The following is a 23,109-nucleotide window of genomic DNA, read 5'->3' on the forward strand; positions in this document are numbered from 1 at the left end:
GTTCCGAGTGCTCACCCAGGGTCTGTGTTCCTTTGGTGAATTGAAGATACGGCAGAGGCCGTCATAGCTTTAAGAAATATGATTTATTCACATATTTACATCTGAATTTAGATGGAGGGAGTCCAGATCTTACAGCATGGTCATCTCAAGAGTGGCTTGTTCACAGCAGCAATTCAGCCCTGTACTCGAGGGGATCTTTCCCAGCTTCCCTTCATCCAGCCTGACCAAAGATGGAACTCTGGTCTTTTCTTCTCCCCCTTGTTCTCTGCACGCCTTGCTAAAGACACTCTTTCCCTGTCACCTCTTGTAGAGTATTCCTTTCCTGTATTACTAGAATATGGCCTTCCTGTGTTCCTTTCCTCTCTCACACACCCTGCCACCTTTGGGAACCTCCTGTCTTCCCAGACCCAAGGATTCCTCTTAGATGGGCCATCAACCCCTTTTGTCATATTAACAGCTTGGCTTATCCCCAGCTAGCCATGTGAAGCTGCCTGGGCTTGAGATCCTAAGTGGAATGGAAGAGCCCTTGGCCTAGTTGTTAATGGACCAAACTTTGCTTGTTTTTGAATTTGCACGAATTTATGAGTGTGCTCAAATTTTATCTCTTTACTGACCCTAGAGATTATGGTGAGCACGTCCCTCCCCAAACTTAACATCATAGAGACAGAGACAGAGAGTACCTGGTGGATCAGGCCCATTTAATCCAGCACTCTGTTCTCACAGTGGCCAAGCAGATGCCTCTGGGTAGCCCACAAGCAGAACGTGAATGCAACAGCACTTAAAACATTACTAGCCTACTCTTCATTACTAAAGCAACTACAGAGCAGGTTACAATCAAATCAAACCAAAATACTTAATACAACTATCTGATAAGAAAACCGTCAAACCATAAACCCCACCAAGAACAACTGATAGAATAATTATAGAATTGTAGAGATGGAATACTTTGGAATACTTTGGCCACCTCATGAGAAGAGAAGACTCCCTGGAAAAGACCCTGATGCTGGGAAAGATGGAGGGCACAAGGAGAAGGGGACGACAGAGGACGAGATGGTTGGACAGTGTTCTCGAAGCTACAAACATGAGTCTGACCAAACTGCGGGAGGCAGTGGAAGACAGGAGTGCCTGGCGTGCTCTGGTCCATGGGGTCACGAAGAGTCGGACACGACTAAACGACTAAACAACAACAATAACAAAGAGTTGGAAGGGACCATGAGGGTCATCTAGTCCAGCCCCCTGCAATGCAGAAATCTTTTGCCCAACCTGGGACTCAAACGCATGACGCTGACATTGGCCAAAGGAAGAAGAAAGAAGCAGCCTGCATGTGGGGAGCCTTTTGTCCTCCAGATATTGTTGAACTACAACTCCCATCACCCCTGACTATCGGCTGCTCAGAGTGGCTGGGGCAACCCAGTCACATGGGCGGGGTATAAGTAATAAATTGTATTATTATTCTGATGAGAACTGTAGCAACATCAGGAGGGTCAGAAGTTTCCATCACCTGCCCTCAGGGCTGCCTTGAACCGGATCTGTAAAAGGAATGGATTTGCATTTTTCTGTTTGACTTGCGCTCTGGGATTTAGTAGGGTCAGAGCACTTGAAACCACAGGTCCTGGGTGCTTTTCTCAGTTTCAGCAAAACATTCCGTTCCCTGGTCCCACCTCTCATTGCAAGAGAAAGCTATTTGTTTAGGTTCTGACAGAGCACACATACCTCACCCGGCAATTTCCCTGGAGGAATGTGCTGTCGCACAAGGGCACACCGCTTTCTCCTTTTCCTAGGTAAGAACATCCTGAGGAGTAGCTGAGTGGGGGAAAAAAGTAACAAAGGATCTGGTGGCCCCTGGAAGACTTAACACAGGGGTCAGCAACCTTTTTCAGCCGTGGGCCGGTCCACTGTCTCTCAGACTTTGTGGTGGGCTGGACTATATTGGGGAGGGGGGGATGAATGAATTCCTGTGCCCCACAAATAACCCAGAGATGCATTTTAAATAAAAGGACACATTCTACTCATGTAAAAACACAATGATTCCTGGACCGTCCGCGAGCTGGATTGAGGAAGCGATTGGGCCACGTCTGGCCCCTGGGCCTTAGGTTGCCTACCCCTGACTTAACAGATTAAAGTCCACTTCACCAGACTTATCTGACTTTAGTCCATAAAAGACCATGTAACATAAATCTGCTGGCACATCTTATTCTTCTTCCCTGAGTCCTGATCAGTGCGCAAGCTAAATATCTAGGATTCTGTCTGCCATCCTCTGCGTTAACCCTCTGAGTGATGGGTAGGGAGCCTGTGGCCCTCCTGATGTGGTTGGACTCCAAATCCCATCATCCCTCACCACGGGCCGGGCTGATGGGAGTTGGAGTCCAAATGCATCTGGAGGGTGTCCATACTTGCCCTGAGCAATAGCCTCCTGTGCAAAGCAGGAGGTTATAACATAATATTTCTGAATTTTAACTTTCCTTCAAAATATACCGTATTTTTCAGGTACACTGTAATTGTTATTCAATGTTCATATATAAAACACTCAGGCTGCAGTCCTGTCTATCCATATTTACTTGAGTGAGCCCATGTAGGCAACCCCTGCCTTAGAGCCTCTGAAGGCTTTTGTTTCTCAGGGCATAGCAGGGTTTATAATAATTTCCTACTTCCTTTACTTCTTTAGGCAGAGAATGGCATTTATTGTGTGCTTATTATGCTTTACTGCTATGTTTTACTGTCTTGTCTACATTCTTTACAAAGCTAAACTGAGTCTCGAGTTTTCTTCTGTTTTTCCCCTTTTAAATAATAAAGCAGTTCATGCTGTTGCTTCTTTTTTTAAAAACCCCATCAGTTTTTGTTTGTTTACAAATCCTACCCAACAAACCCTGTCTCATTCCACCCCAATCCAATGCTTCCTGACACTCTGCCCCTCAGCAACTCCTCTTGCCACGTTAAAACCACAACATTTTTTAAAAAAACCAATCAGATCTCTGTGGTCCAAATATCACATGTACACTGTTTCCGTGGCTAAATGCAGGTGTCAGTTTCACCACAATTCTCTTATGTAAAATTCCCATCAATTACCATGCCAGTTTTTGAGTGTGAGTATGCCAAGGTATGTGAAGCATCCACATTCTGAATATTTCCTTTACAGCTGAGACCCAGCCTGGTTTATGAATGGCTGTCTCCATGCTCACCAGGGAGAAACACGAATCATGTCCAAACTTGCTTTTACCTGGGCAATGAGGTGTAGGAAAAGGTGGTGTGAGGTATCATTTCCACGTGCCAAATCAAACTCTGCCTTGGGTTAAACCCTTGGGAAACCCAGCCAGATGGGCAGGGTATAAATAATAAATTATTGTTGTTATTATTATAGTAGGAAAATTGAACTAAAGGGAGGCTTGGGAAACCAACTTGCTCTTTCCTCTTTCATAGCTCTGCTCATTCCTAGTCATCAGAAGTAACCAGATAATTTTCTTCTCAGATATAGTATGATCTTCTTATGGCTGGGGGTAACCAACATGGCATGTTCCCGATTTTGTGGACAACTCCCATCATCCTCAACAATTGACTATGCTGGATGGGGACTGATGGAAGTTGTAGTCAGGGCCAGCCATTTCATTAAGCTGATTGAGGCAACTGCCTCACACAGCAAATACTCAGGGTGGCAGATACCCTTTGAGTCTCCTAAGGTAGCCTCCACCTCATAAGATAGCCTGATTCCTTGAGGCATTGTGGAGGATATTGTCCCCAAATCACTGTTGAAGTGAGGTCCCATCCACACCGTACATTTAAAGCACTTCACTTCCCCCCAAGAATCCAAGGAACTGCATTGGGTTAAGGGTGCTGGGAAATGTAGTTCTGTGAGGGATAAACTACCATTGTTGGAATATTTTAGAAGAAACCATGACTGTTAAAGTAATATAAATGTGTTTCAAATGTGTGGTGTGGATGAGACCTAAGATTCAGTTGCCAACCTAGTTGTCTTTGGCAGAATATTTGAGCTGCTTCTGTTGGATTATTTTAGACTGCAGTCTTATTTACTGTTACCTGTGTACAGTGGGATTTACTTCTAGTAAACATGCATAGAATTGGACAGGCTGTGATCAGCCTTTTGACCTGAGGTAGGATGGCCAGTTTAATGGAACAGAAGATGGAGTCTGGGTTTTGTTTCCCACTCCAATGCATTTAGGTCCAATGCTGTTAGGTCTGCTCAAAATGAAGCTAAAATCCCTGTAAATTAACTGCTACCTTGATGGTGCATCATGCTTTGATGTGCCTTAGCTGTTGGTATTTTTAAAAGCGAAAGCTAATAAATGGCATTTTGACTTCCTCCTCCAGCAGCTGACTCTTATAGATATGCAAAAGAACCAGCCTTGAGAGATTTAGGAATATAAAGGTTTTTTTGTTTGCCCTGTTCCTTATGTCACTGCTCAGTGATGCAAATGCCAGCCCCGTGGAAGGGCACAGAAGAAAAGCCTTTCACATCCCTGACTCGTTCCGGAATATTCTCTCTCCAATGTTCATGACTAGCAGCTCTTTGATCTACATGGACATGGCCTAGCTGCCAATGAACAAGAGGATTTCTACAGCATCGCGAAAGCAAAACAAAGCCCCAAAGAACACAAGGCTAATGTTTCATCCAGACAATATGTTCCGGCAACTGCCAAACTGTTATTCCGTTGGCCACAGGCAAGGACAGCTGTCCTGTTTCCCCGGAAATTTCACGTCAGAGTTCATGGGTTCATTCCAAGCAGGAAATGATGTGGTTTATTTCATTCCTGGGGTCTACTGTGATGCAGGAGCTGCATGTCGTGGCTGATGAGCTAAGTGGGGAAGAGGAAGGGCAAGTAAGCTTCCCCTTTGTATAGGACCAGGACTTGAGTCACACAGCGGCACCAGGCTTTTGTTAAAGGTGCTGAGAGTTAGGAAACCCCTTACAGCATTACAGTTCCCCAGCACCCATAACAAACTAAAGTTCCCAGGATTCTTTGTGGGAAGTCGTGGCTGTTAAAGTGGTGTAAGAGTGCTTTAAATGTATAGTGTGGATGTGGCTTCAGAAGAACAAAACATATGAAGAAGACCTCTCGTAAAAATGTGTTGGTTATCATAAAAACTTCTAACCACCATGGTAAACATTGTACCAGTTGAAGTTTCCAATTGGCATTAGAAACAGCAAGTCTTTCTCCTGAGACCCTGTTCTAAACAGAAGATGCAGACCCTGTTGTAATACAAAAAGGATGAGAGGTGGGTTTGTTACGTTGAACTTTATTTGAATCAAGGACATTGCCAGCACTTTTCTTAGGAGTGGGTTGACTCCCTGTGCGTTGAATTATTCGTTAATACCGGACCTTCCAAGAGAGGAAGGCCTTTAGGTGACCACAGGGACAGTGAGTTTTTATATCCAATAAAAGACGTTTGAAGATTTCTAGACTCTTTCCTTGCTGACACTGAAAGCTGAAAAGGTGCCCTGATAATATGACTTTTAGAAGAAGCTATAGGCTGCGTACATACCATACGTTTAAATCATATTTAAATAACAGCCCCCTACCCAAGAATCCTGGGAACTGGTAATTTGTTAAGTGCCCTGGGATTTGTTGCTCTGAGAGTTAAACTACATTTCCCGGGATTCTTTGGGGGGGGGGGGATATAATTTAAATGCATAGTGCATAATATGCAGCCAGTATTGTAAAACTAATGGAGAGCTGTGGGGTAGATATACCTCATAATTAAGGACACCTTTTATCAAATAAATACATGACATGAGTAATGACTAGCTATGGGCCTCATTCACATTTCTTCCCCACTTTATCATTTGGAACCATTTCAAATGTAATTGCCATGTGGCATAAGGCTTTCATTGACTCTGAACTTTATCTCAGATGGAGAGGAATGAGGATGTGATTGTCCTGTTGCTGTGCAATTTAGGCTGGCTGCAAAAAGGAAGCTGGACATGTCCAGGCTTGCTTTATTCAGCCCTGGCCTGATTTGTTTGGAGAGGAATCTGTCACTGATAGGCCCCCCTCCCCACCAAGACCCAACAATGACAGGAATTTTTAGTGGGATAGGGGATCCTATGTCAGTAATGACTGCTTGAAACCATTCCCTGTCACAGAGACAATTTGTTCCTTTCTTTATAATCCTGAGAGAGTGGATGGCCCCCAGAACAAGGTGACCTACTTTGCTACCCTGTGGAAACCAAAAGAGCCACAAAATTAGTGCTGGTTTGCTCTAGGGTGCCTCCAGAATGTCACAATTTTGCACACGGGGTTCAGGAATGTACCAGAAATTTATGTTTGCCCAAATAAAGTGAATCTAAGTGCTCTGTAGCCCTGGAGCAACAAATTCATTATATTAAACAAACAAACAATCAAACCAGACTTTTTGCTGTTAGGAAAGTGACAGGGGGAATGTGCTGAAAAGCATGGGACAAGTGAATGATGAATGGGAAGACATCTGAATCATGATGCAGGGTCAATCGTATAACTTTCCTACTAAAAAATCAGATTGAGTGCTCAGTAAAGACCAGATGTAGTCTAACCTCTAAGCTTTGTGTAAGCGGATCAGGATGAATGCTCAATTAAAAAAGGTCATCTGAATGATACCTAACTTGTGCTGTATTTATTGTGCACTCCCTGCATTTCCACTGCTGGATTTTTAATCCGTGTTCAAACTATGTTATTGAAAACAGTTCGAATGTGGCCTAGCAGTGCAATTCTAACCTTATGATTAAGTCCTGTTGCTTATTCCCATGTAAGTGTGGTGAGGATTGCAGCTTAAATTGCCTGTATCATCCTGTCAATGGTGAGGAGAATTTTCCCACTAGATTTACCACTCTTTGTGCCCATCTAGCTAGCACAGACAGCCTTTAAAGCATAGCTGTCAACTTTCAGATTTGAAAATAAGGGATCAGCAGCCTCGAAAATAAGGGATCCGCAGCCTCACCTGTCCTGGGGACAGTCTACAGGATATCTAACAATCCGGGATAGCAGTGGGAAGCAGCGGGAAACAGCGCTGGAATAAGGGAATTTCCCACAAAAAAAGGGAAGGTTGACAGCTATGCTTTAAAGCAATGACCAATCCCTACATACAGTGGTACCTCGGGTTACATATGCTTCAGGTTACATTTGCTTCAGATTACAGACTCCACTAACCCAGAAATAGTACCTCGGGTTAAGAACTTTGCTTCAGGATGAGAACAGAAATCGTGCGGCGGCAGCGGGAGGCCCCATTAGCTAAAGTGGTGCTTCAGGTTAAGAACAGTTTCAGGTTAAGAACGGACCTCCAGAACAAATTAAGTACTTAACCAGAGGTACCACTGTATTGAGTTGAGCTTCTCACCCTTTTTCTGCCTGATAACTGGGCAAGCCTCTTTGGACGCAGTCTGTAAGCCATATAAAGCTAGGAAAATTGTAAACCTCCTGATGTTTGAGGCTTCAACTCCCATCAGCCCCATCCAATATGACCAATGGCCAGAGGTGATGGATATTGTGATCCAGAAACATTTGGAAGGCCAGAGGTTCCCCATCTCGGATGTAACACAATAACTGCACACAAGTTTTGTATTGCTTTGATTTCCTTGACATAAGGCAACTGTAGTATGTGCAGCATCAGAGAAACCAACTAATTGGAGGTGTTGTAAAAATAGTAACAGAAGATTCCTCCTAATGACTGTAACAAAAGGGCCTGTCCATTCAGGCAGACCTTACAAGCCTTAATTAAGGGCTTCAGCTTCTGCCCGGTTTAAATGATGTGATTCATACTGCTGGCTTCAAGAACTACTGTTTCAGGAAATATATCTGCTTAACAGATAATATCACTTGCTTGGATGAAGATATGTCAAGGGACCATACAAGACGTACAAGCAAGGACTTGATTCTTAGCTGACTGCAACTGTCTCCATTGAAAAGTGTTGCATTTGTGTTCACATCAGATGATGTGAAAGTTCTGCATGCTGTGATTGATTTCTGACTGCTTTTTCACACCACCAAGTATGCAAATGACTAAGGTGCCTGTGAACTGACATCCTGAATCTCAAGTTCCCTTTCTTCTGATGGAGTCACTCACTCACTCGGGGGGTTCTGGATCTACAGTGTTGAGCATTCTAGATCAAAGTGGTCCATGTGGCTGATAGGTTCTAGCACAGAACCAGCTCAAGCTGTTTAGTACATATAGCTGGCTTCCCACATGCACTTTGGGGATGTCCTTTTCAGAAAACACACCAGCTTTTTCACAGGGCATTTCTCATACTTCCCACATCCCTGATTATGCTTCATTTGTAGAAACTGCCGTGTGGAATGTCCTGTTTGTAGGCCTCCCCTCTAAGGCATCAGTTTGGCCACTGTGGGAGACAGGAGACAGGCCTTCAATCTGATCCCGCAGGATTATTTGTATGTTATCTCCCCCGGCAGACGGTACACTTATTGTGAAGCTGATAACATCTGATTGCAAACAGAGTGGGGGAGTCATTTAGGTAGGTGTGATATATCTTTAGCTGCTATATTTCTATAGCATCTGTGGACTTCAGGGTATGTTACAAACATCAATAAATACAGTCATACCTTGGGTTACAGCCACTTCAGGTTGCGTTTTTTCAGGTTATGGACTGACGAAACCTAGAAGTACTGGAACGGGTTACTTCCGGGTTTTGGCGGTTGCACATGCGCAGAAGCACTAAGCATGCTTTGCACATGCACAGAAGCGCCGAATTGCAACCCGCACGTGCGCAGACATGCCGCAGTGGGTTGTGAATGCTGCGGGTTGCGAACGTGCCTCCTGCACGGATCATGTTTGCAACCTGAGCATCCACTGTATAATACTATGGCTATGAGGCATTAGAGCCAAGGAACCGCATTATCTAGATCAATGTAATGCTGACCTTTAAAGCCCTAAATGCCCTCAGCCCAGTATACCTGAAGGAGTGTCTCCACCCGCATTATTCAACCCAGACACTGAGGTCTAGTGCCGAAGGCCTTCTGGCGGCTCCCTCACTGCGAGAAGCGAAGTTACAAGGAACCAGGCAGAGGGCCTCCTCAGTAGTGGCAGTCACCCTGTGGAATGCCCTCCCATCAGATGTCAAAGAAATAAACAACTATCTGACATTTAGAAGACATCTGAAGGCAGCCCTATTTAGGGAAGTTTTTAATGACTGATGTTTTAATGTATTTTTAATATTTTGTTTGAAGCTGCCCAGAGTGGCTGGGGAAACCCAGCCAGATGTGCAGGGTATAGATAATAATAAATTATCATTATTATTATTAAAATTGAAATGACTCCTCCAGAAAAAGTCTGTTGTGTTTTGCCAACTCAAAATTTCCCAAGAATGAATTTTTACTACTGTACTGAGTAGTGAAGGCATGGAATAAGGGTTCCCTTCTCTGCATTTTCGAGTGTTTTGAAGTCCACAACTAGACCAGGATTGCATAGGAGAATTGGTAATAGAGCTCATTTGAGGACGCACTTAACCTAAGTGGGCTGCAAAGAACTTCCTGAATCACCATCTTAAGACCGTGACACACTTGAAGCAAAGCCTGTTTGTCAGCCAGCTGGATGAAAAATCCATTAAATACTGCCAGCGTAAAATTGTATTATTGCATTTTTAAAAGGAAGACTCCCAAGGTCCACCTGCCAGGAGAAAGTAGGCAACCTGGTTTACATTAGCAAATATATTTTTGAACTCTGCATTTTTCCTGCTCAATGCATATGAAAGTAATTGACACTCCAGATTTAATGATGCTGAGCTGTTATGGATGAAATGTGCAAATCCTCCCACATTGTGGTCAAGCGTAACTGATCTGCTTCTCTTCCTGTAATTAAACCAGAGTTTTTTAGAAAATTGCTGCTCTCAGTTCCCGCAGTGAAATTGGCTGGCAACGTCATGTTGCTCCCCATTGCCTTGGGAAATAGTTCTCCAAAGCATGCCAAAAATATTTCATTCATTTAATAGGGGATGTGTTATGCTTGGGCTGATTTTACTGAAGAGAGCATTTAGCTAGACAGCTTCCCATTGTCTTAGTTTCCTCTCTGGAAAAGGGCTCGCTACTTCATTGCTGGCTAAGTTTGAAGTAGTCAGCCCTTCCTGAGTTCACGCAGGCTGTTTTTACTTATGTAATGTCCCAAAGCACATAGGCAATGGCCTCTTAATTCATTAGTATCTTGAAGCAGAACACCCCCTAAGCAGGATTTCCTGCTGCAAGGTGTAGCAACAGTAGAAAAATCTGGCTGGAGCTCAGGATTGCATCGATAGCATCACCACACCTATTTTGACAATTCCACCCAGACTTGTGATTTGGCTCCCATGTGAATTTCTAGCAGACCGTGGAGGCATGGGAAGGGAAGGGTTTTGTTGTACGTCAACTGGACAATATGACTGTTTCTTTAGGCTTTTGTATAGGGCGATGCTTGCTGAATGGGACTTCAACAACAGAAAATGTTGCTCAGTAGCAGGGCACTTGGTTTGCATGCAAAAGGTCCCTTGTTCAATCTCAGGCATCTCCAAGGAAGGCTGGGAAAGGTCTCTGTCTGAAACCTTGGAGAGCTTCTTCCAGGCAGATAATATTGAGCCAGAAAGGCCAGTGGCCATGGTATAGGACAGCTTCCTTTGTACCTGATAACCAATCTGGAATGTTGGCTATGCCTACCTGTACCTGTAGGGTGCTGAGGAATTTCTGCCTTTGGTGTGTTCTGCCCATGGTATATGGCTGTGGTGTTTGAAACGTAGCCAGTGAAGGAGGAGATCTCCAGTCTGAGATTTGTAGCTGGCTGACAAAAGATGTCTTGTAACATCTTTGTGCTTGGGAAACATGCAACGATTCCTTGCTATGTTGTTCAGCAATCTATGTTTCTTTTGATTAGATGGAGCAACACTGAGCTTCAAGCCTCATGCACCTACAGCTCTCATGTAGTTAGACACATAGTCAAAAGCTGTACTTGAAAGTAGCTGAATTTGCCATGAATGAAGGCTTTATGTTGCTTACTTTTGAAGTAGGCATGAATCATTGAAATTCAGTTTGTACGTTCTTAGATCTCAGCTGTGACCTTATTGAAGGGGGAAATGGAAATAAGCAAAGAGTGATTCAGATTTGTTAAAGGGAGAAATACGTCCTGTTTCACGAATATGAAAAGGACCAACAGGAACTGTCCAATAATTAAATTTTTTTGGGTGGCATTCAACTAAGTTTGACTCAGAGCAGACCCAGTGAAATTAATGAATGTAACCAAGTTAGGTCCATTAATTTCAACAGGTCACTCTGAATAATATTCAGTTCAATACCAACATTTTGCACCAGGTGAAGCTTCTGAATTAACTTCAAGTGGAGTCCTGCATAGGGTGGACCATGTTGGAATATGTGGAATGTGGAATACTCAGTCCACAAAGTTACAAGATGAGGGTGGCAAGATCCCTCTCATCTAAAAATTGGTGCAGCCTTCATCGTGGGCACATTCACCACATGTGTAGACTCTTACTGTCATCATGTTCCTATAGGATAATAGTAATCCCATCAAACGCAAATGGGGAACCCAAGACTAAAAATATATTGAGAAATGTCACATCAGTATGCATACTGCTCAGTGCAGAATGTTTCCAAATACCAGCTGCTGGGAATCACTGGTGGAGAGAGTGATGTTGCACTCAGGGCTTCCCATAAGCATCTGGCTGGCCGCTGTCAGAACAGGATGCTGGACTAGATTGGTCCCATTCTGCCTGATGCAGCAGGACTCTTCTTATGTGTGATGGATGCATGAGAAAGAGGCAGGAAAAAGACAATGGTGACTTGGGGAGCTGATTGGAAGAAAGTGAGTTGGAAGGGCCAGGAAGGCAGCAAGGGGAAAAAAACTTACATGGACATATGGGAAGTATTCAATTTGATTTACATTGAGAATAGGAAGCGGGAATAAGCAGCTAAACTCATCTAATAGTTTTTCAAATTTTATTTTATTTATTCAAGTTCTGAACCACCTTTTATCATTTGTGATCTGAGGATGGCTTGCCACACAGTCACCAAAACACTGAAAACACAAACATTCAATCCAACAGTTTAATGTCAGGTTAAAACAATACGAGCTGGACACGTATCCATTTCCTGTGCACCTTTGTCAAATCAAATATATGGATCTTCAACTGGTGTCTAAACCCCAAAACGATGGTGCTAGTCATGCTTCAATGACGCCATTGCTGTCCAGTCTGCAATTCCTAGAAAACTCAGTTTTCTATTTTAAGATGTACTGTTTAAGATCCATAAACATTTGAGAATGTTTGTAGATGTGGCTTTGATATTGCCTGGAAAATAAGCACACTCCACCCAGCGATAGTTTTCATTTTATCTCTCTACAGTGATTACTATACAAATGCAGCTACCATTTCTGTGTTTGGGTTGGTTTGAGATTCACCAAGGAAACATTAAATAGTGTTGTCCCTGACAGGTGATAAACCATGAATAGCTGCAGAGTGCAAAACCAATTCTGCAGTATAAATGTTTATGGCAGACTGTTGAATTGTACGTGCCTCCTTCAAGGTACTTCCATTCCAGTCAACCCTTTCCTTGGTTGAAGCCTTTACACACCATGTCCAGTTTTACGTATAAACGCTTGTGACTCAGACAACACAGTTTATCCTTGGAGAGGGCTTCAAAGATGTCCGTCTGTATTGTGAGGCAGGATTTCACCCAAGGGATACATAAACAGGAAGACATTTAGCCATAAGCAGACAGTGCCCCTAAACACACAACATTCCAGCAGATTAACAGGCAATTGGGGAGGCAGGCTGCAAATCTAGACTCAAGTGGGTTGAGGCCTGTTGCTAGAGGCAGAAACGGAGTGACTCCTCCTGCAGTTTTGGAAATTTGACAAGCTTAAGCAGCAGTCCTACTCCAGATGTTTTGAACTGCAGCTCCCACCATCCCTGCCTATTGACAAGTGGCTGGAGTTTATGGGAGGTGTAGCCCACAACATCTCACTACCAAGGCTATACACAATTATGTGGGAGGAAACCCCCTTGAACTCTGTAGGGCTTACATCTGAGGAGACATGCATGGCCCTTAAAGCCATCCCTCATTTAGTCAACATATATTTCTGGGTCCTGTATATCCCAACAGAAACACTGCCCCATGTTGTCCCTGGGATCTCAAGGTCCCTGTTTATTAGGGTGGTGGTCCCCTAGTTGATCTCCATACCCTGATACCTTCTTCCACCTTTGCATAGAAAATGCCAGCAGAAACTAAGGAACTCTGGAACTTGTAGTTTTTGAGAGAACTATGGCATAGAGAGACAGGCATCACTGTCTCTCAAGCTGCAAACCCTCTTGCCTAGAGTAAACCATCAGAATCAAAATATTTAATCTCTCTCAGATGTCCAGAGGGGCTATAGCGCATCAGAAGTAGGACAAAAAAGGGCACAAACCCAGGACATTTGTGGTATAAAAAGTTACAGGATTTCAACAGAAAGGTACAATATACAGTGGTACCTCAGGTTAAATACGCTTCAGGTTACATACGCTTCAGGTTACAGACTCCGCTAACCCAGAAATAGTGCTTCAGGTTAAGAACTTTGCTTCAGGATGAGAACAGAAATTGGGCTCCGGCGGCGCGGTGACAGCAGGAGACCCCATTAGCTAAAGTGGTGCTTCAGGTTAAGAACAGTTTCAGGTTAAGAACGGACCTCCGGAACGAATTAAGTACTTAACCCGAGGTACCACTGTATGCAGAGATTGGAAATGAAGCAGTGTGACTGCCCCAATACTTTTGCAGGAACCAACAGCATTGAAAGCAGAATAGCATGTGACTGTCCCAATACCATCATGAATAGACCACAGTCTCTGTGTGCCATGCACACACATATGGGAAGAGGACCATGAGGCTGTGGCATGCCAAGTTTTCAGAAATAATGTGAGTCCCTGGTATGCCTCTAAGCAGTTCTGTTGCACTTAAAGCTTTTTTATCTTTACCTACATAATCCCTAGAATAATCATCACAAGACTGCAAACACAGTAATCTGTTATCATGGTTGGTTTCCCTGCACAGCTGAAGGAGAATGGAATCTGCCAGTGGTATGAAAGCTGGTCCAGGTGACTTGGGAAGCTCTGAAAAGCTGTCAATATTAACTTTCCCTGAATATACACAGCAAAATATGTGTCAACATGAGACCATTTTTGTCTTTGTTATCAAGTGGATGGAATGTTAGAAGCTTCCGTGCAGACAGGAACTCGCCAACCAACTCATACTAAACACCCAAAAGAAATTCAGAAAAAGGGAATAACCCAATAATGTAATTTGGCTGGTTTTTTGTTTTTGTTTTGCTGTTCCATAGGGAATTTTAGTCAGTCCTAGGCCACATTCACACCATATACAGTGGTACCTCAGGTTATGTACTTAATTCGTTCTGGAGGTCTGTACTTAACCTGAAACTGTTCTTAAGCTGAAGCACCACTTTAGCTAATGGGGCCTCCTGCTGCTGCCGCGCCGCTGGAGCACGATTTCTGTTCTCATCCTGAAGCAAAGTTCTTAACCTGAGGTAATATTTCTTAGTTAGTGGAGTCTGTAACCTGAAGCATATGTAACCTGAAGTGTATGTAACCCAAGGTACCACTGTATTGAAAGCACCATGAAACCATGTCAAACAGTCATGGCTTCCCTTCCAAAGAATTCTAGAAGCTGTTAAGCATGCTTATAGTTCCTAAAGTATTTTGTGAAGAGGGATTGATTTCTGACCCAACCAGGAACCAGCCACCCCAGGGTTATCTGGTTCCAGTGTCATGTAGTTCCCCTTGCTCCATCTGCTTGTGCTTGATAAGGAATGAAGAATGGCCCTCGTGCAGACCTGGGTTGGCCTGGAAGACCTTTTCAGCATTGCAGCCTATGTGTGATCCTTCAGAGGAAAGCCAGTCTGGCCCAGCCATTAGGCAGGGTGAGGCAGCTGCCTCAGGCGGCATGCCTTTGGGTGCCCTGCTTGCTTCGCCACCAATATTGGGCAAGACTGTGCCTCACACCAAATCGGCATCATCTTGCTCGGAATAGGCACCGACGGTGATGCTGGTTCTCCATCGGCAGTTGCAGCAAGGAGTGTAGTGGCAGCTGAGCAGGCAGCAGCAGGAGCAAGTATGTGGTGGTGGGAGAGCGGCAGCAAGTCAAGGTGGCACTTCCTGGTTAGCTTGAAGCGGCGAAATGGGACTCACTATATCTGCTTGAGAGTTCGGTAGTTTAAAGCCTTTCAGCGCCTTTCAGTGATACGGGTGGTTGTGCCCCCCCTATAATTTCAGATTGCCAGCTCTATGAAATCCCAGGGATAAATATATACTATATAAATATATATATGAAAATGAAAAGTTTGAATTGTAGTTGACATCCCCACCCATGCAATTATGGGTCCTACAAGCAGAAGCAGCTACTGAAGCTGATAAAAATCTGTTCAGGTCTTAAAGTGTTGTGACTGAGTAAATGGATTAATTTTGTGGTTTAAGATAACAATTGCTTTGGCTGACACCACCCAAGAAGATTGCAATTTGTTGAAATGTCTCTGTTTGCTTGAGGTGGTTTTCAGGAGGCTGATCTTATTCTCAAATAATCAGAAATTTGCTGTGGACTGTTCAAATTCCTATCTCCAGCAGTGCTTATGTATATTTTGCCCTTTGAAGTTCTTCAGTTGCACATACTAAGAAACCTGACTCCTGCTTTTGAGTTTTAGCGATAAATGGCACCATGATGCATCTTGCTTCTATTCAACAGTTCCTCCATCTGTTTTGGGAAAACACCTGAGCCTCCTAAAAATCTCCTAAAGGTGAACTGTAATGCAAATACATGTGAATAATGTGCCGCACTTTGCCTCTCACCTCCAAGGCAAATTCCCTTGCAGCTGGGGTGGGAACCAGCCCCCCGCCCAATTTCATGTGGATGGCAAGGAGAGGAGAAATTAAGAGGAAACTGGGTGGCCGACAGAGAAAAGGGTGATAACAGAATGAGAGAGACAGAGTGCCTTGCCCACCATGGACTCTGCCTCCCTGCCAGCATGTGACCCCCAAGAGATTACCCCCCCCCCAACCAGGGACCACGTCCCACTACTGAAAAAAAGGTTCCCTAACTTGCCATGCACAGTTACACTAACACAAACATTGCCAGTAAGACGTGGGCAATCATTGTGCCCACAGCCTTACTTAGCCCTTTGTGTTTTATACAGCTTTAATCTGCATTTGAAGGAGAATAGTAATAAACCTCAGTGAATACAGAAGAGAACACAATTATCTTTCTATGGAGATAAGATGATTTGATATACATGACATGAGGCCACCACAAAGGAGACCACGGTTTCCCATGGCCTCTTGTTTAAGTTTCGGCAGCAGGGCCTCTTTCGAGCCATGTAGAATCCACTCCCTTCCTCCTCTTTATCATTCTTGTTTGCCATTTCGTAGTTTGCTTTGTGCTGACTGGGATAACATAAAATGAAAAGTGTGTTTGCTTCTTTCCTGAAGTTTTCATCGGCAACGCCACTGCCCTTTACGAGGAAGTCAGGTGTATGTTTGCTACAAGTATTGGTCGCCTACAGAGAAACCCTGTGCATATCCACTCAGAAGTCTGTCCCATAGGGTTCAATGGGATTTTTGCCACTCCCCATTCCTGCCCCACAGCCTGATGGGGCTCTGCAGTATAGCAGGGCCAGCACTGCATCTGTAGCCCTGCTGCACGCAGCAGCCAGGGTGGAAGAGGCAGGAACAGGCAGATTGCTTGCCAGTGGACATCATCACATGATGCCAGTGGGGCCGGATGAGGCTCCAATGAATCCCAGGCTGGCTCAACCCCACTCACTGCATGCCCCTAGAAAGCCCCACTTTGCTGCAGAAGTGGCTGCAGGTTGCAAGAGCTCCACACCAGTGAAGTGACAGTGGCAGCTGTTGGCAGGTTGGCACAGGCCAGCAGGGCTGGCTGGAAGGACATCTTTGCCTACTCCAACCTCCCACCCCCAGGTGGGGTGCAGGGAGAATTCAGAGTGCTTTGTGAATCATGTAAAATATTAGGGGATGGTGAGATGATCCCAAAGTGCCCTTCATCTTGGAAGGCAGGGCTTGGAAGACTGGGGGGATCTATATTTGAATGCCTATATATGCTTCTGAATTAAGAGGATATTATGTAAAATTTAAATAATGGAATGTTATACATACAAGATTCTGAGGCAATGAATGGTTTCCCCATAGGTTGGCATTCCCCATATTATCCCCATAGCTTGGCATTCATAATAGCTACTTTTACCATTTTTGTTTGTTTGTTTTCCATTGACAGCGTCTACTTTCCTTGCTACGTTGCACTAACAGGATGCCTCGCATGTGCTTTGACAGTCCTCGTTTTTTTCCCTGCGCAGACAAAGCCGCAGTTGAAAGGAGATGCTGCACGCCAGAGTGAGTGCTTACCATTTCTGACCTTTTGGGACGACCGATTACGCTTTAAAGACTAAGCTAAAAAGGATTTAGGTTTGTAAGCCAAACATGAGCAACTTTTCCATCTCCCATTATCCCTGACCATTGGCTGTACCAGCTGGGGCTAATGGGACCCAAAGTCCAACAGCATCCGGAGGGTCACAGATTGGTCACCCTCCCTGATATAGTAATAGTAATAGTAATATTATTATTATTATTATTACCCGTCTTTTAGCAGGGCAGGTTCCAGGGCAGGTTATAGCAATTTAAAAATACAATATTGAGATCAATGTAAAGCAAATGCAATCAAAAGAACAGGGTGGCTCCTAAATATATATCATCTCTATATGTATAGTCAAAGGGCAGAGTAAAGAGGTGTGTCTTCGGCGTGCAATGGAAACTCCATAACAAAGGTACCAGGCACACCTCTGTGGGGAAGGAATTCCACAACTTAGGGGCTGCCATGGAGGTGAGGTTAATCAGGGGGGCCACTAGGGGCGCATTGGAAGATGGCCGACAATAACATCTCTCCGACCCACACAAGGTAATTAAGAGGCTGTGATGGGAGTATGCAGCCTCCCTGCCCCCCCCAGGAGATGGGGGGGACTGCCCTTGCCTGCTGGGCCCACATATATCACCCCCGAACTCGAGGGGGTGGGGGCACTAGGCAGAAAGCCCTTGTGTGGACTTCGGTTCTCCTGGACGCTGTCTCTGATTCGCGCCTCTAGCTGTAGCAACTTCAAAAGAAACAATCAGAAAGAAGCAAATGCACATATTTCAAGGAAGAATGGGGAGTAAAGACTGCTAATTGAAGAGATCTCTGATAAAGAACACGGGTCGGAAGTAAGGTTAATCAATATCAGGCCTCTGTGTTGGTCCATTATAACAATAACCAGGGGTTCCATTGAATGAAACATTTATTAATACTAACCAGCATTCTCAGCAGCGAATACAAGATTTCACAGTACATGTATTCTTTAGGTTAACATAAGGTTAACTGTTTTTTAGAGATGAATTAGACCTCTTCTTTATCATGTTATAGATGGGCTTTAATATTTTAATTTTATTCTAGTTTTTATATTTGGCCTGAATGTATGTTTCCCTTTGTAAAAAGCAAGTAATAAACGCAAATAACAATAATCAGCGATAACAGCTATTCAAGAAATTAAGCCCTTGTCTGCAGCTTGCTTCAGCTTTAAGAAAGTAATGGATAAAAGTTCTTATAGAATCTAGGCACATAACTACTATACTTTACACTGGAATTTCTTGGGATTAGCACCAATGAAATTAATGGGACATACTTTTGAAAAGTTGTGCATAGGTTGATACTACTGTCAAAGATAAAATTATGGAGTGCATGTCTATTGCATGTTCAATGCAGTCATGTTCCATAGGAAATGCACCTATGCTAGAGAGAAGAGCGTAGAAAGTGTTCCTAAAGAAAGAAACCATTGTGCTCAGATATCATATGACTTCCTTGCTTTCTGGTGCCCACCTGGTTTCCCAGACTTTAACCTACTTTTTAAATTTTCCTAGGTGTGTCCCAGTCCACTAGTGTATTTAGTCTCAAAGAAACTGTTCGCCTAATGAAACTTCCAGGAGTGATGGATGTTTTTTTAATCAAGGTACTTTCTGGATTTCCTTCAGGTGAGTGCTGTGAGATTTCCCCCCCAAAAAATAAGATCTCCAGTCACATATGATTGTTGCTCAGGGATTATTGGCATCTTTTGTGTTTCTGTCTCAGCAGAAAAATGTATTCCTTTCGTTGTGAATCATATAATGCTTAGTGTTGCATACTCCAGTATAACTCATGAGCTAGGTCGGTTTACACCTGGTGGCAGCCAGCATGTGGTCAGTCTAAGAGTGTATTGGGCTACCACCAGAATCACTGCTGCAGAAATTATTTGGGGGGGTTGTTTTTTTTAGCCTCCACCTGTAACAGATGGAGTGGTGGGGCAGAGATAAGGGTGATGCGGTGCAAACACACTGCCAGGAGCACTGGATTGACTCTGCTGGTACGTTTACACCACACTGACCTAGCCAACCTCTTGATCTTCCCACTCCACTTAAACAACAGTGACTCACCTGCTTGGAGGTCAGGTAAGTGCCTCTGGCCTACCACGCCATGTCCTGCTGGCCTTCAGCACCTGAGTCCATTAGCAAGTGGTCAAATTAAAATGAGGCCAGGGCCCTTACTGCTTTAATACTTGTGCAGAAGTGGGAATTTCAACAGGTGTAGCTTTTTGTGTAAAAAAGGACCTGGGGAATCCTTAGCACACACCATCAACGTAATGTCCAGGTTTTGTCTATATTTAAAACTCATTATTGTAACTTCTATACAATTACACAAACATACCCTTATACTATTAGAGATGCTGCATGCCACTTCAGTAGTGACTCGCTCAGTAGGGTGGACCTAAATCAGTAGCCTGTTGCTGCTTAGTGGGAGGGGTGAGGTCAGGGCTTCTTGGGTTGGCTCTACCAGTGCTCACACGTAATCCCTGCCTCACTGTGTCAGTGACACCCCTCACAGCAAACTATTCCTGAAGCTTCTCCCCACTAGGCAAGCAGCTTTTGTACCACTTACATATACTTCAGTATCTTAAACTCAACATCTCTGTGCTTTATATACCATTGCGTCACTTCTTAAATAAAGGAGAAATTCTGAGAATTCAATACAATAAAAAACACCCTTTAAATTGCAGGTATAGCATGGAATGTTTTTCTTACAATATTGAATAATTGGGCTCCTATCCACCCCCCCCCCCCAAAGATACTCTGCCATTGTTTGAAGAGATTACATTTGAAAGACTGAACGAAAAAGAATTTGGGTTTGTAAGCTACATGTGGGCAAATTTTCTGGCTCCAGCTGTTATCTCAGTCCTGTATCTTCCCTTTTCTATCTGATCCTGTGCACATTAAACTGAATGGGTTCTTTTGTCCCCATATAATGCGTCAATCTTGCCATTAACATGGGTTCCCAGATTTTATCAATCCATTCATTTAGAGTTGGCATAACCTGTAATCTCCATTTACTTGCGTATAGTATTTTTGCTGCTGTCAACACCTACGAAACAAGGTCTTGTGTGTTCTTTTTTCATCAAGTCATCTATATAATTGAATAAGAAGAAGGAGACAGGGTCTAATCCTATCTCACATCCCACAATTTTTACAATTAAATTCTGTGAGCACCACCACTGCTTTTTTTTAAGCTTCACTCCTCTGCAGTCCTTAATCTCCACTGAACTTGGTGGGACTTTCTTCTGAATAAAGGTGCACAGGGTTGGGCTGCCCAGTGCTCTGGTGCTTTTTCTGAGCCTATCTCTGTCCTCTGCGGCTGCTGATCCAACCTGCTGAGACCCTGAGAAGGGCTGAGATTACATCTTAAGGAGATTTGGCTGTTATCCACTTATTCATACCTCAATGCTGGAGGGATAACCTTACGATAAATGTTCTCATTTATTTTCATCTCATTGCTCCAACCATATAATTATTTTTAGTAATGTACACATATGTAGAGCCCAAATTATAGTGTTGCCTGTATTTATATTATAAGCAAAGCTGTGATGTACACAGGTTAGTGCTGTGCTGACAATTCCACGGGTGTCCATCTGCCCTGTTCTCCGTCAATTAGAGAAAAGAAAAGAAATTGCATTTGAAAAATATCAAAGGGGAGTGAAAAATTCAGTAATCTTCCCAAGGGGTTTGTCACACTTGCTTTACTTCTGAGGTGACTGATGATTATCCTACACATCACCTCACTAGTGGGCTGCACTCTGCAGCCTTTCTGGCTTCCTTTAAAGGTCAGGGTAAGATATCACCTTCCTGTGGGGTTTTTCACAGCAGGAATTGCACCCAGGGAGGCTGCAGATTGCTGTGGAAATGCTTACTGAAAAGAAGAACACACACCCTTGGCCACCATTTAATGATGAGGCAAGCTCAAAATCCCACACCCACCAAAGTTCTAAAGAAATCTTAACATTCCCTGAGAGCTAATGCAGAGAAATGGAAGCCTCTTTTTCAAAGCAAGAAAACTTTTGAGAAACTGACAAAGCACTAACACATTCCACTTAATTATGGTATTCTCCGAACAAACTCACTTTGGAAAGCATGCCTCTGCTGAACATTACATTGCCGTACACACGTTCCTGAGAGTAAGCCCCATTGGACACAGTAAGACTTACATTAAAGTGCTTGTGGATTGGCTACCGTGCACATGCGATGTAGATGTGGACTTCATCTGTGCTAGACTTAACCATGATCTAGTGTTCACTGCTTAACTCCATAGGTTAGCTGTCGAAGAACATAAATTGATACTTATTTTTCTGCAAGTGAGAGGTATATGTTTTAGTGCAGATAAGCATTTACTTACTGACTGCATGTATATATATGCACGTCTATCTATCTATATCTATCTATCTGTCTATCTATCTATCTATCTATCTATCATCTATCATCTATCATCTATCATCTATCATCTATCATCTATCTATCTATATCTATCATTTATCTATCTATATCTATATCTATATCTATATCTATCCATCTATCCATCTATCATCTATCTATCATCTATCTATCTATATCATCTATCTATCATCTATTATCTATCTATCTATCTATCTATCTATCATCTATCTATCATCTATCTATATCATCTATCTATCTATCTATCATCTATTATCTATCTATCATCCATCTATCTATCATCTATTATCTATCTATCATCCATCTATCTATCTATCATCTGTCTATCATCTATCTATATCCTGCCTTTCAGGCAAGGAGCTCAAGGTAGCACACATAGTTCTCTGTCCTCCATTTTGTTCTTGCAACAACTCTGTTGCTGTGCTAAGGAAGTGTGTCACAAGGTCACACAAGTGAAACTTGTGACTGTGTGGGGATTTGAAACCTGGGCCTTCCCAGTCCTTTCCCAACACCCCAACCACTACACTGTGCTTCAGATATCTTTGGGTGAAAGAGAGCAAGAAAACGTATGTGGCATTGCAATTTTAGACATGCCAAATGATTGAGTTTTAAAAGATACCGCATTTAAGGGGGAAAAGTATAGTTCAGTGGCGATAAAGCACATAGTAGCAGCCTGTGTGGTGGCAAAAATGAAGCACCAATGTTCTCCTGGCTTCCACACACAGTATGTTGCTGGTGCTTACTGCAGGAGAAAGGTTGAGGCCTGGGGAATTTGAGGGTTGTGCAGGAGCCTAAAGGCAAAAGCCTCAGATTGGCTTTGCCACTCCGCAAAGCCCCAAGCCCTCTGCACCTCACCACTCCCCTTCTCCCACAGGTAGGCACCTGCAACATACTGCGTTTGAGACCCAGGAGAACAGCAACACTGCACCTTTGCAGGCCACTACAGATACATAGTTTACATGGCTTCTGCCCTATGCTCAGTTCTTGATATCTCTAGTTAACAGTGCTGAGCACTACCACCTGCCTTCTAAAAAGAGCTTGTCTTTTCCTTAACCTTAGGTGTGTTCCTGATCATGTTTTCTATCGTATCTATCGATTTCTTTGGTCTGGAAGCAGCGGCGTCTGGGTATGTGATGGCATATTGTGGAATCCTTCAAATGGTAAGGAGGTTGGCACTGAGAGCTGCTATGATCTCTTGTCTCCCAAAGTCTTTTATCGGAAACTTTTCAAGAAAGTCCAGCCAGGGGTTTGGGTGCCTCTAGCCTGAAGATACACTATGTTTCAATAACGATGACTCAATG

At 43.6% G+C, this 23,109-nt stretch overlaps 1 protein-coding gene across 1 annotated transcript in view; it reads left to right on the top strand.

Moving 5' to 3' along the window:
- The window catches only part of SLC67A1 (solute carrier family 67 member 1), a 69,938-nt gene that overhangs the window by 15,655 nt on the left and 31,174 nt on the right, over positions 1-23,109 (top strand). Inside the window, exons 6-8 of the mRNA XM_083425203.1 lie at positions 17,247-17,362; positions 18,917-19,027; positions 22,868-22,968. Coding sequence (XP_083281329.1) covers positions 17,247-17,362; positions 18,917-19,027; positions 22,868-22,968 — 328 coding nt within the window. The remainder of the gene's footprint in view (positions 1-17,246; positions 17,363-18,916; positions 19,028-22,867; positions 22,969-23,109) is intronic.

The sequence above is a fragment of the Podarcis tiliguerta genome, assembly GCF_965153285.1.
Source record: "Podarcis tiliguerta genome assembly, chromosome: 1".
Classification (NCBI taxonomy): domain Eukaryota; kingdom Metazoa; phylum Chordata; class Lepidosauria; order Squamata; family Lacertidae; genus Podarcis; species Podarcis tiliguerta.